Source organism: Cetorhinus maximus, chromosome 4, assembly GCF_964194155.1.
Source record: "Cetorhinus maximus chromosome 4, sCetMax3.hap1.1, whole genome shotgun sequence".
Classification (NCBI taxonomy): Eukaryota; Metazoa; Chordata; class Chondrichthyes; order Lamniformes; family Cetorhinidae; genus Cetorhinus; species Cetorhinus maximus.
Window position 1 is genome coordinate 44,726,382 of NC_135882.1, and position 13,468 is coordinate 44,739,849.

At 42.9% G+C, this 13,468-nt stretch overlaps 1 protein-coding gene across 14 annotated transcripts in view; it reads left to right on the forward strand.

Moving 5' to 3' along the window:
• clasp2 (cytoplasmic linker associated protein 2) overlaps window positions 1-13,468 on the forward strand; it is a 570,512-nt gene that overhangs the window by 279,136 nt on the left and 277,908 nt on the right. For all 14 annotated transcript variants that reach the window (XM_078540120.1, XM_078540106.1, XM_078540107.1 and 11 more), the window contains exon 13: window positions 2,593-2,663. In XM_078540120.1, coding sequence (XP_078396246.1) covers window positions 2,593-2,663 — 71 coding nt within the window. The remainder of the gene's footprint in view (window positions 1-2,592; window positions 2,664-13,468) is intronic.

Consider the following 13,468-nt stretch of genomic DNA (forward strand, 5'->3'; position numbering starts at 1 on the left):
AATTGCATTTCTGTATGGTTCCCAATGCCCCGGGGAAGTTTGCACTCCTGGGCAATTGCTGTGCAAACCTTAGCTGGGAACCTCCGGTGGGGATTCCCAAGCACCTCTTTGAGGTAGCCCCTCAATCCAATGCTGGGAATCTTGGAAGTTTATTACCTTTGATCTTGTCCTAGTGATTATTTAGTCTTTTTTTTATTCTTATTCGTTCATCCTCGACAGTCAAGGAGGAATTACTGCGGTCTTTTGCACTTTTGGTGAGCAATACTGACCGAAAGGAGTCTTACTTCCACACTTTGGCTTCACTTATCTGCAAGAAGTAATTGAGATTCCGTATTGGCAGAATTTGCCATCAGTACAATACATGTTGTTAAATCGACCTTCACTGCCAGGGTTTTTAATCAAGTGCAATAGGTATGAACAGCCTTTTTTTAGGTAGCAAAGAGTACACATCTGGGTGATTTGCAGACCCAGCATTTGACCAAATGGAAATGCTGCTGGAATGCGTGGAATTCATGTTCAATTGAGAAAAATTCCAATTGTGCCCAATGCAAGACCTTGCTTCCATAAAATAGGTTTGTGACCAAAAATAATGTTCAAAAGTGCAAGTGGAGGTCAGTCAATCAGTACCTTTATCTATAGGCCTTGTGGCATAAGATCATCAGGCACAGGAGCAGGTGTAAGCCATAAAACGCCTCAAACCTGCTGGGCCATTCAATGACCTTTCACCTGAGCTGCAATTTTCCCTCGTATCATCATGACCCTAACTCTCTTCGTATCCAAAATCTATTGATCTCAGCCTTGAATATGCTCAGCAGCCTTCTGCTTAGAAAATTCCTAAGATTCACAGCCTTCTGACTGAAGGAACTTACCCTCTTCTCAATCATATGGGGCCAACTCCTTATTCTGAGACACTGATCCCCTAATTCTGGACTCTTTCTGGATCAAATGATTCTTCAGCCTCAACCTTGTCAAGCCATCGAAGAATTTTAGACGTTTAAACAAGGTCACCTCTCATTCTTCTAAATTCCAGAAAATATAGACCCATTCTACACAATCTTTCCTCATAGGACAAGACTATCATCTCAGAAATCAATCTAGTTAATCTTTGTTATGTACTCTGTATCTTCGGTGAGGAGACCAAAACTATACATTGTACTCCATGTGTGGTCTCACCAATGCCCTATATAATTGCTGCTAGACTTACTTATTTATGCATTCCAACCCCTTTGCATTAAAATCTAGTACACATGATGCCTTGTATCTACTTGTTTGTTTTGCAACTTCACACATACCCAATATCCCCCAAAGGGAAAAATCTAAGTGTTAGAAGGATTAGCAGGCTGACTATCTACCAGTTGAACCAAGTCATGAATGGTCCTTCTGTGGCCAACAAGTCCTGGAGTGCATCTTCAACATGGAGCTTCTGATTTAGAGACAGGGATGCAGCCTACTGAGCCACAAGATCTATTTGCATGCTCACTTCCTATGATGCATGTGCAAGTTCAGCCATATCTTTCTGAATACCAACATTTACTCACCACCTACATGTTTTTCTATTCAGCCTACTAAAGTCGATAACTTCACTTTTCCTCACATTACACTCCATCTGAACCTTTTTGCCCACTTATTTAAATTTTCTATATCCCATTGTGGCTTCTTTGAGTCCTCCTCACAGCTTACTTTCCCAACTAGCTTTGAAAAATCAGCAAACTTAGATTCATTACTCTAGGCCACTTCGCCTGAGTTAATACAGATTGTAAATAGCTGAGCTCCAGCACTGATCCTTGCGACACTCCACGAGTTACAATCTGCCAACCTGAAAATAACTTATTTATTCCTACACTCTATTTTCTGTCCATTAACCAATCTTAAATCCATACTATGACATTATCCCCAATGCCATAAGCCCATGGCAGAAGGCTTTTTATTCGGCCTTTTGTTAAGCTATTCATTTAAATGGTACGAGTGGACAATCTTGCATGTCACTAGCTTTGCATGTCATCCATTGTCCTAAGAAATAATTTGGACATCTTTTGGATTTGATCACAGAGCAGCCGCACCTTGGTTGTGGCACCGGTCCCATTCCTTCACCATTGCCTCTGTTGCAAGGTAGGATGTTGTCTGGAGTCAGCTTGGGCCCGGGGAGTGTAAAATATTATGCAGCTATAAATCAACTTCAGCATTGTGCAACATGACTAGCAGTAACCCATTTGAAGATAGTATACGGTAGGCAGATAATTTCTTCAGGACACGATGGGATGGCTAGAGTCTTTAATATCCGTGGCAGGACCTGGCATGATTGACCAAATTTTTAATTTAATTTTTACTTCTTAATAATCCATGTTTTCTTTTACTCCAATGATATTAAGAACTTTCCTTAGAAGGTGTCAAATTATCTTGAAGAATAAGGTCACGAGAGCATAAATGTTTAGTAAGTTGTTTTTCAGGCCAATGGTGATCTGTGCATAGTACTACTTCAGCCTTTCTCATTCAGTAAAAAAATCTTCATTGCATGTTAAATATATATAGATCTTGGTAGCATGAGTTAGTTTGTTTGGAAAAGAAACTAACATATTATTTTTTTTCATGCAGCACACTCATGTTCCAAGGTTGATCCCCTTAATAACTAGCAATTGTACTTCAAAGTCAGTGGCTGTAAGGAGGTAAGACATTGAAATAAGTGCTTTAAATCTTATTTCCCCAGTGAGGATTGCATTTCTTAAAGGATTGTGTAACTGATCAAAGCCAAGATAAAACTGAGAGTGGCCACATTTTTAATATCTGTTTTTAGTAAGCCTTCAAATGTCAAAAATGGTGTGGCATTTAATGGGGCTTGTAAGAACAGAAAATAAGGCGGGTGAAGGGACTTGGTTAGGCGGGAACCGGAATCTGTTTTCCACCTTTAGATTGAGTGAGAGAAATTCAGTCACTCTGCGTGTCACTGGTGAGGTGGGCATCATTCTGATAGTGGTGGGAACCTATTTACCATGTATTTGCATGCCATGAATAATCATTAAATGGGAACGTCACCAAATTAAGTCCTACCTTCACAATTAAGTCAGCAGCACATGGGAAACCCATGCCTCCTGTTTCTCAGCGAGGTTGTTCAATCTTCAGATCTTGGTTAGGTTTTTTCTTTGTCTAACTCAGTGGACAGGGGAGGGGAGCAGGAGAAGCTACTCAGTCCAGTAGCAGCAAGGAAGAGGGAGTGGCAGTAGAGGGTGGTGGTGATTTGGTCCTCAAATGGTTGGTCTGGCAAAAGGCTGGGGGTGATCAAGCCCTCAAGCATGTGTGGGACAGTGTGGGTGGAGGTTTCCGAAGGAAGACAGTTTTCATCCTGTAGGGAGGGTTCTGTCCATGCAGAGTTCTGGTCCTGTGTCCCCAAGGGAGGCAGCAGTACCACACATGGCAATTTAGCAATCAGGGAAGGGATATCAAGCTTGAAGCAGGACAGGTCCAGCTGGAGGGAGGGTGGCTCAATGGCCTGCGAGAGATGGTTGAAAGGTACCTCGGGCAGATCAAGAATGATCAAGGCTCTAGGATGGCGGCAGGAAGGCCAAGGGTGATGGTTGAGGGTCACTGACCCTTGGTCAAGGATGATGGTTGGTGGCTCTAGGATGATTGCGGAAAGCAGCAGGCTGATGGGAGAATTAAGGGAGACAGGAGGAAGCTCAAGGGTGCAGCTGCAGGGTCACTGTGTGTGTGTGTCCATCGACATGGCTGCTAAGAAAGTTTGAGCTCACAGATCAGGGGGTTGTGGGAGGAGGCCACTGTGGGATGGGAGGAGTCCTGGGTGTGGACCATGGGAGGGTTATGGTCAAGTGGGTCAAGAGGCATGGGTTTCCCATGTGCTGCTGATTTAATTGTGAAGGTAGGACTTAATTTGGTGACGTTCCCATTTAATGAGTATTCATGGTATGCAAATACATGGGAGGGCCATTGGTCAAGTGCAGCCGCTCTGGGAATGAAGGCCATTTCGATGGGCATACACACACTGACCATGCAGCTCCAGCTTGTCCACGTCCACCTTCCTCATCCTTGAGTTTTCAACCATCTCTCTTGACCCTTCCATCACCCAGCTCACAGCGTTTACTTTGTGGTTTTTGTGGGTTTTATACACCCAATAGTTTAGCAACCTTGGGCAGAGGAGGAGAGTATTCACCATAGAAGGGCTGTGGTTGCACAACAGAGGCCATGAGATCATCAACTGGAAATGAAGCGAGGGAGGTCAAGAGGAACTCAATCAGGGCCACCATTATCAAAGAACAATTGGCGCATCAGAGTGTGTTCAGAAGGTGCACCAACTACCTTCAGATGTCTGACGGGCAACGCCAGAGACTGGTAAGGCTTTCCTGGGAAGTGGTCACTGACTGTGCACACTCCTTCAATGAGACCTGCAGCCCCATGGCTTTGGAGGGAAACCCATGCCGGTTACCCTCAAGATGACTGTGTCCCCAAATTTCTATGCCAGCGACTCATTCGAGGACTCCATGGGGGACACGTGTGGCATTTTTCAGGCCACAACACTTAGATGCCTAGGGAGGTGACCAGTGCCCTGTTCAGAAGGCCCAACAAATTCATTCAATTTACAACAGTTGCTGATAGCCAGGTTACAAGAGCAGAGCCCCCTGAAAACAGCCGGCTGCATTTGTCAGTCGGAAAGGTGTCTCTCTCTCTCCCCGAATATTCAAGTAGCCTGTGACTGAAAAGCCTGAAGAGAATAATGCACGTGTGCGCTCATTCCCCATGGACCTCTCATGGCTCGTATGTTTTACGGAACTCCCAGCTCTCTCAGCTGTTGGAGGCACTACCCATGAGAGGATTGGATCCTGGTGACTAGGGTGACCTGAAGACGTGGCTCATGACACCAGTGCATCAGACCCACAGCCCCATGGAGGAGCATTACAATGCAGCACACGGATGAGGATGGGGATGAGGAGCACCAGCTCACACTGGGAGTGCTTTGATATGGACCCCCTACCGAACAGTTCGCTGGTGCTCCTTCCTCAGTGGACAGTGGGTACCTCCTGTATTCTTGAGGAGATGGGTCACTTGGAGGGAGGTCCAGATGCCTTGTTACCCTCTCACCTAGCCACTGCTGTACTGAGCCCATGTCCAGATTGACGGAATGCAGGTTCTTGTGCATATGGGTTATATGATAGACCTGGCTCTCCATGGTGGTCACCAACCTCTCCATGGAAGAAACCATGCTAGAGTCATGGCAGAACTCAAAGCTTGGATGGACTGCTCCACCGTCCATGAAAGATTCCACATCCTGTTGTAAAGCCATGCTTTATATCGAAAATGACTATTTATTTATTTGGCTGAAACCACTGGTTGAGTTACTTAAAACAACAGCTGCTAAAATGGCCGAACTTAACAGAGCTGTACCCTGCAAATTACAAAGCCATTGTAACGGAGCCAGACTATATAGAAGAGTCTATCAGTGCCAGTCACCTGAGAGGAATGTAAATGGCCATCTCCTGACCTATCCACAAAACAGACAACCTGTGTATTCAGCTGGGTATGGGACAAGCCATTAGACATAATCACTTTGGATAATGGACTCTGACTGAGAAGGGAACTTGTCTAGCCATAATCTAATAATATCTAAAACATGGTCCTGGAACTAACTCGCTATGACCACATTTGGGTAACGGATCATCATGAAAGGGATAAACCAACTTAACCCTCTCTGTGCTTTTAAGAAACTGCTTTTCTTCAGGCCAGAGAACAGAAGAACAACAGATGCAGAGGAAGCGGGACCCTGAGTGGGTACTCGCTCTCTCTCCCCTCCCCCGCACCCTTTCTATTTCTCCATCCACCCTGCAAGTTCTAGCTCCAGCTCCACATGTCGCAGGCAGTGTTTTAAGAACCAATCCAGCAGCTGTTGCTTCCAGAAGAAAATCGTCCTTCAGCATCTTTGAAATCACCTTGGTGCAGAATCCAGAAGGACCATTGAGCCCAGCCTGATACCATCCAAGTAATCAATCTACAAGATCCGTATAATATTGACTTTGATTGGACTTCTTTTAAAAAAAAACTACTTAATCTATCCTCCTCTTTTGTGCGTGTGTGAGCCCTTGAACATAGTGTGTGTGTTTGTATTTTTTTTAGATCGTGAGCTAAGTACAATAAAAACTATTTTCTTTAAAAACTTAGAGAAAAAACCTGTCTCTGTGTGTCTTTTACAGTCATAGCACATAAACTGTTAAACACTCACTGACTTGGAAGTATATTCTTTTCTTTTTTGAAAAAAAAAGTCTGTTGATGTCAAATGAGGAGGGGGCAGAAAGGGAAGCCATTCTACCTCTTCCCATCTGATTGTAGCAATACTGATAAGAGATACTTCTGCAGGAAGTGCGGCAATGAGGCCTTATTTGGGGCTAAATTAGATGCATTGGTGGAAGCTGCATGAAGAGACGATACCGAGCAATTCACTGCACTCAGTGTGCCTTGTCCATGGTTGCAAATAATGGAAAAGTTTTCTGGTATCAGGAATAAGTGGTTCTTCATTTCTACACACAGTTCTTGTGGGGTGCAGTAAATGTGGGAAACAAGATGCAACTCCTGAAGCCCCTGGAAAATTGCATTTAAAGCCCTGTGTGCTGCCATTACCCTTTTTCTTGCTCTTATTGTGCCAAAACTTGATTGCACATTTTGCTTGCTTGGATGGAGGCTGAGTAAAGACGAATGGATATTTAGAATTCCAACCTAAGCTGCTCATCTCTCAGTGGCATCAGTAGCCTTCAATGCGGGGATTCCTTTTCTTATTGGATTGACATGTTTTTATTTTAAATGCTTTTCTAGTTCAAGAGAACAGCTTTCAGTCCTGTTTGTAAGTGTATAAATTGTAGCTGCAGCCTGATCAGATTATATATCAGAACATGTTCTTGTAAATGAATTTTGAGTGGTTTACCTAATTTAAGAGATTGCCATCAGGCTGTGTGGAAGCACAATGCGTTAATGCTTGTATCATGAGATTTACTATTTTGGCCAAGAGGAGCTTTTCAGATAAATTTATATCATGATGTTACGAGTAACTTAAAGTCACTTTGTAAGGTGTTAACTCTCAGAAATGCACCCATTATCTAGAATGATATTTTAGGATTATTATTTGAAATATCAGCTATCTCCACATTGCCTATACGAACATACAGATATATACAGTACATACAGATATATGAATTAGGAGCAGGAGTAGGCCACTTGGCTCTTCAAGCCTGCTCCACCATTCAATAAGATCATGGCTGATCTGATTTGTAACCTCAACTCCACATTCCTGCCTACTCCCACTAACCTTTCATCCCCTTGCTTATCAAGAATCTATCTACCTCTGCCTTAAAAATATTCAAAGACTCTGCCTCCACCGCCTTTTGAAGAAGAGAGTCCCAAAGATTCGCAACCCTTGGAGAAAAGATGTCTCCTCATCTCTGTCCATAAGACATAGGAGCAGAAGTAGGCCATTCGGCCCATCGAGTCTGCTCCGCCATTCAATGAAATCGTGGCTGATCTGATAATCCTCAACTCCACTTTCCTGCCTTTTCCCCATAACCCTTGATTCCTTTACTGATTAAAAATCTGTCTATCTCTGCCTTGAATACACTTAATGATCCAGCTTCTACAGCCCTTTGCAGTAAAGAATTCCACAGATTAACTGCCCTTTGAGAGAAGAAATTCCTCCTTGTCTCTTAAATGGGCAACCTCTTATTCTGAGATTATGCCCTCTGGACCCAGACTCTCCCACTAGGGAAAAAATATCTCAACATCTACCCCGTCAAGCCCTCTAAGAATCTTAGATGTTTCAATAAGGCCGCCTCTCATTCCTCTAAACTCCAGTGAGTACAGGCCCAACCTACTCAGCCTCTCCTCATAAGAAAATCCCTCCATACCCAGAATCAACTGAGTGAACCTTCTCTGGACAGCCTCCAATGCCAGTATATCTTTCCTTAGATAAGGGGACCAAAATTGTCCATGGTATTCTAGGTGTGGTCTAACTAGTGCCTTGTATAGTTTTAGCAGGACTTCCCTATTTTTATACTTCATCCCCTTTGAAATAAAGGCCAACATTCCATTTGCCTTCCCTATTATCTGTTGAACTTATATGTTAGCTTTTTGGGATTCATGCACAAGGACTTCCAAATCCCTCTATGCTGCAGCCTTCTGCAGTCATTCTTCAGTTAAATAATATTCAGCTCCTGTTTTCTTCCTGCCAAAGTGCATAACCACACATTTTCCCACATTGCATTCCATCTGCTGCTTTTTTGCCTACTCAGTTAACCTATCTATATCCCTCTGTAGACTCCTTGTGTCATCCTCACCACTTGCCTTCCCAACTATTTTGTATCATCTGCAAATTTGGCAACAGTACATTCACTTCCCTCATTTAAGTCCTTAATATATTTTGTAAATAATTGAGGCCCCAGCAATGATCCCTGTGGCACTCCACTAGTTACAGGTTGCCATCCTGAAAATGCCATCCTGAAAATGCCCCCCTTATCCCAACTCTCTGTCTTCTATTTGTTAGCCAATCTGCTATCCATGCTTATATACGACCTCGAACACTGTGGGCTCTTATCTTAAGTGGCCTTACATGTGATACCTTATTGAATGCCTTTTGGAAATCCAAATATACTGGTTCCCCTTTATCTATCCTGCTAGTTACCTCCTCAAAGAATTCTAATAAATTTGTCACGCATGATTTCCCCTTCATGAAGCACGAAATGGGCGACCCTTTGTTTTTAAACAGTAGCCCTGAGTACTAGATTTTCCCACAAGAGGAAACATCCTCTCCACATGGACCCTGTCAAAACCCTTCAGGAACTTATATTTAATCAAGTCACCTCTTACTCTTCTAAACTCTAGAGGATACAAGCCTAGCCTGTACAACCTTTCCTCATAAGACAACTGCCCAATCCAGCTATTGGTTTAATAAACCTCCTGTGAACTGCTTCCAACCCATTTACACCCTTCCTTCAATAAGGAAACCAATTCTGTACACAGTACTCCAGATGCGGCCTCACCAATGTCCTGTATAACTGAAGTATAACCTCCTTACTTTTGTTTTCAATGTCCCTCACAATAAATGATAACATTCTATTAGCTTTCCTAATTACTTGCTGTACCCGCATACTAGCCTTTTGCGATTCATGCATTAGGACATCTGGATCCCTCTGCATCTCGGAGCTCTGCAATCTCTCACCATTTAGATAATATGCTTTTTTTATTTTCCCTGCCAAAATGGACAATTCCACACTTTCCCTCATTATACTCCATTTGCCAGGTCTTTCCCCACTCACTTAACCTATCTATATCCCTTTGTAACCTCCTTATGTCCTCTTCACATCTTAGTATCCCAGCTATCTTCTGTATCGTCGGCAAATTTAGCAACCATATCTTCGGTCTCTTCATCCAAGTCGTTGATATAAACTATAAAACGTTGAGGCCCCAGGACTGATACTTATGGCACACCGCTCATTACATCTTGCTAACCCATTTATGCTTACCTCTCTGTTTCCTGTTAACTAGCCAATCTTCTATCCATGCCAACATGTTACCCTCTACACCATGAGCTTTTATTTATTTGCAATAAACCTTGATGTGGTACATTATCAAATGCCCTCTGGAAATCTATATACAGTGCATCCACCAGTTTCCATGGCATTTGTTACCTCTTCAAATAAGTCCAATAATTTGGTTAAACATGATTTCGCTTTCACAAAACCATGTTGACTCCACCTGTTTAGCCAGAAATATTCCGAGAGCCCTGCTATAGCAACTTTAATAATAACTTCTAACATTTTCCCTATGATGGATATTAAGCTAACTGGCCCATAGTTTTCTGCTTTCTGTCTCCTCCCTTTTTGGAAAAGGAGTTACATCCGTTGTTTTCCAATCTAATGGAACCTTCTCCGAATCTAGGGCATTTTGGAAAATTAAAACCAAGCATCAACTATCTTGCTAGCCACATCTTTTAAGACCTTGGGGTGAAGTCCATCAGGATCCTGGGACTTGTCAGCCCACAGCTCCAACAACTTGCTCTGTGTCACTTCCCTGGATTATAACTTTCCCAAATTCCTCCCTCCCTTCCATTTCCTGATTAACAGATGTTGCTGGGATGTAACTTGTATACTCTGTAGTGAAGACTGATTTAAAATAGTGGCTCAATTCATCTGCCATCTCCTCATTTTCCAATATTAATTCCCCAGACTCACTTTCTATAGGACCAACAATCACTTTGTTAACTCTTTTCTTTTTTAAACTCTTACTATCTGTCTTTTGATATTTCTAGCTAGCTTCCCCTCGTATTCTAATTTTTCCTTCCGTATTAATCTTTTGCTCATTCTTTGTTTTTTTCTATATTCTGTGCAACCTTCTGGCCTGCCACCCATCTTTGCACAATTATGCTTTTTCTTTAAGTTTGATACTATCTTTAATTTTTCTCATTAACCACTGGTGGTGGGTCCTCCCCTTGGAGTTTTTCTCTCATTGGAATGTCTCTATTCTCTGTATTCTGAAATATCCCCTTGAATGTCCGCCACTGCATCTCTGCTGACCTATCCTTTAACCTAATTTGCCAGTTCACTTTAGCTAGCTGTGCTTTCATGCCCTCATAATTGCCCTTAAGTTTAAAATACTAGTCTTGGACCCACTCTTCACTCCCTCAAATGAATGTAAAATTCAATTGCATTATGACTGCTGCTACCTCGTGGCACCTTCACTATGAGGTCATTAATTAATCCTATCTCATTGCACAATACCAGGTCTATTATAGCCTGCTCTCAAGTTGGTGCCAGAACATGCTGTTCTAAGAAACTATCCCAAAAACATTCTATGAATTTCTCATCTAGGCTACCTTTTCCCATTTGATTTTACCAGTCTATATGCAGGTTAAAATCCCCATGATTATCGCTGTACCTTTCTGACGAGCTCCCATTATTCCTGTCTTTAAATCCTGTCCTACCATATGGTCACTATTAGGGTGACTGTACACCACTCTCCCAAGTGACTGATTGCCTTTATTTCTCATATTTACCCAAACCATTTCTACATTCTGGTTTCCTGAACTTGGGTCATCCCTCTCTATTGTGCTAATAGCATCAGTAATTAACAGAGCTACCCCCCCACTTTTCCAAACTTCCTGTCCTTCCTAAATGTCATGTACCCTTTGATATTCAGGCTCCAATACATGTCATCCTGCAGCCATGTCTCTGTCATGGCTATTAGATTGTACTTATTTATTTCTATTTGCGCTCTCAGTTCATCTGTTTTGTTTCAAACACTATGTGTATTCAGATACAGAGCCGTTAGGTTTTGTCCTTTTTATTATTTTTGTAACCTCTGGCCTTGAATGCTCATTTACTCTTAGGTTTGTATTCTCTGTCCCTTCCTGTCATGGTCTGCTGATCATTTCCCACATTAATACTTCCTCTCTTGCCTTTTCTCTACTCTATGATTTACAACATCTTCCCAAATTTGATCCCTTGCCCCCACTGTTTAGTTTAAAACCCTCTATACTTCCCTAGTTATGCAGCTAGCTAGAACAATGGTCCCAGCACTGTGCAGGTGTAGACCGTCCCAACTGCACAGCCCCCACTTTCCCCAGTATTGGTGCCAGTGCCCCACGAACTGGAACCTGCTTCTCCCACACTAGTCTATGAGCCACGCATTTATCTCTCTAATTTTATGTACCCTATGCCGATTTGCACATGGCTCAGGTAATAATCCATTATTACCTTTGAAGTTCTGCTTGTTAATTTTGCTAGTTCTACTTATGTCATTGGTACCTACATGGACCACGACAACTGGATCCTCCCCCTCCCATTGCAAGCTCCTCTTCAGCCCTGAGCAGATGTCCCGAACCCGGGCAGGCAACACAGCCTTTGGACTTGCTCTTTACTACAGAGAACAGTGTCAAACACCCTCACTATACTGTCCCCTCATACCACTACATTCCTTTTTGTTCCCCTCATTTGAATAACTTCTTGTACCACGGTGCCCTGGTCTGTTTGCTCATTGACCCTGCAGCCCCCATTCTCATCCAAACAAGCTGAGAAACCTATTGGACAACTGCAAAGGCTGAGGGTCCTGCCCTCTGAGTCACCTTACCTGCCTCATTCACAGTCACACCCTCTGGTCCCTGATCACTGATCAAATCAGAAGACCTTACCCGAAGTGGAGTGACTGCCTTCTGGTGCAAAACATCCAGGTAACTTTCTCCCTCCCTGATGTGTCGCAGTGTCTGCAGCTCAGCCTCCAACTCAATGATTCTGAGCTGAAGCTTCTCGAGTTGCAAACAGTTACTGCAGACATGTTTGCCCTGGATCTCACTGGCATCCAGGAGCGCTCTCATGCTGCAGCACATCACCTGTCCTGCCATCCTTAATGTCTTTTAGTTAATTACTTAATCTATTATTCACTTGTTTGTTTTCCGTTGTTATATATTTTAGTAACTTTACCATCAGTTCGGATACTACTTCAAATCTTAGGACTGGAATCGACCTTAACCACTTAGCAGATACTCACCAAACAGCTAGCTCATTTCCCTGTAGTAGAGTAAGAACCAATTCCTATAGAGTGAACAAGGTAGAAAAAGCAAAAGGAAAGCAACACCACCTTTCAGCGTTCTTCAGTGCCACCTTTCCCACCTCACCAAACTCCCCCACTCACCAAACTTTCAGGCCTGCACTCAGTTCCAAAGCTGCGCTCATTTGCTTTAGCTGCACTGAAGAACCCTGAATTTTTAGTAAACTGAACTGGAGCTAGAGAAACCAGATTCAACCAGTTAGCTAATTAACTACTCAACTCTATCAGCAGAGTGTGTTTACCCTGCCTAAGGCTGAAAGAAAGAAAGAAAGAAACTTAGTCTAGTTACGCAGTACTTTCCAGTTATTGCTAATTACAAACTAGAATTGATTTTTCAAGGAGAAGATTATCATTTTAAACTCCCCCACTCACCAAACTCCCAGATATGCACTCAGTTGCAAAGCTGCACTCATTTGCCTTGCAGCTTAGTTTGTAAGGTGAAATTTCTTTGCCTCCCCCAAGATATTCACATCCATAGTAATAGAATGGCTTGCATTCATTGAACACAGCAGAGATCTTAGCTAAACAGACAAAATTTATGCCATGTCTCCCACACCAATAAGAAAAAGGTTCCTTATTCAAGATGGCCATTTTCTTTAAAACTAAAGCAAAACAGTGAAGATGCTAGAAATCTGAAATAAAGATAGAAAATACTGGAAATATTCAGCAAGTCAGGCAGTGTCTTTGGAGAGAGGAACAGAGTTAACGGGCTGAATCTTGTTGAGGCATCAGGGGTCTTTCCTCTTCGGGAAGGCCTGCCAAAGCACAAACTAATCAGGCAGCAGTGGGCCTTCTTCTGGAATTAAAACCCTGGGGGGTGGACAGCTTGCCTACTGAGAGCTGCCCGCAATCAGGCTGGCACATCTTGTGCTCAGCAGCGCCA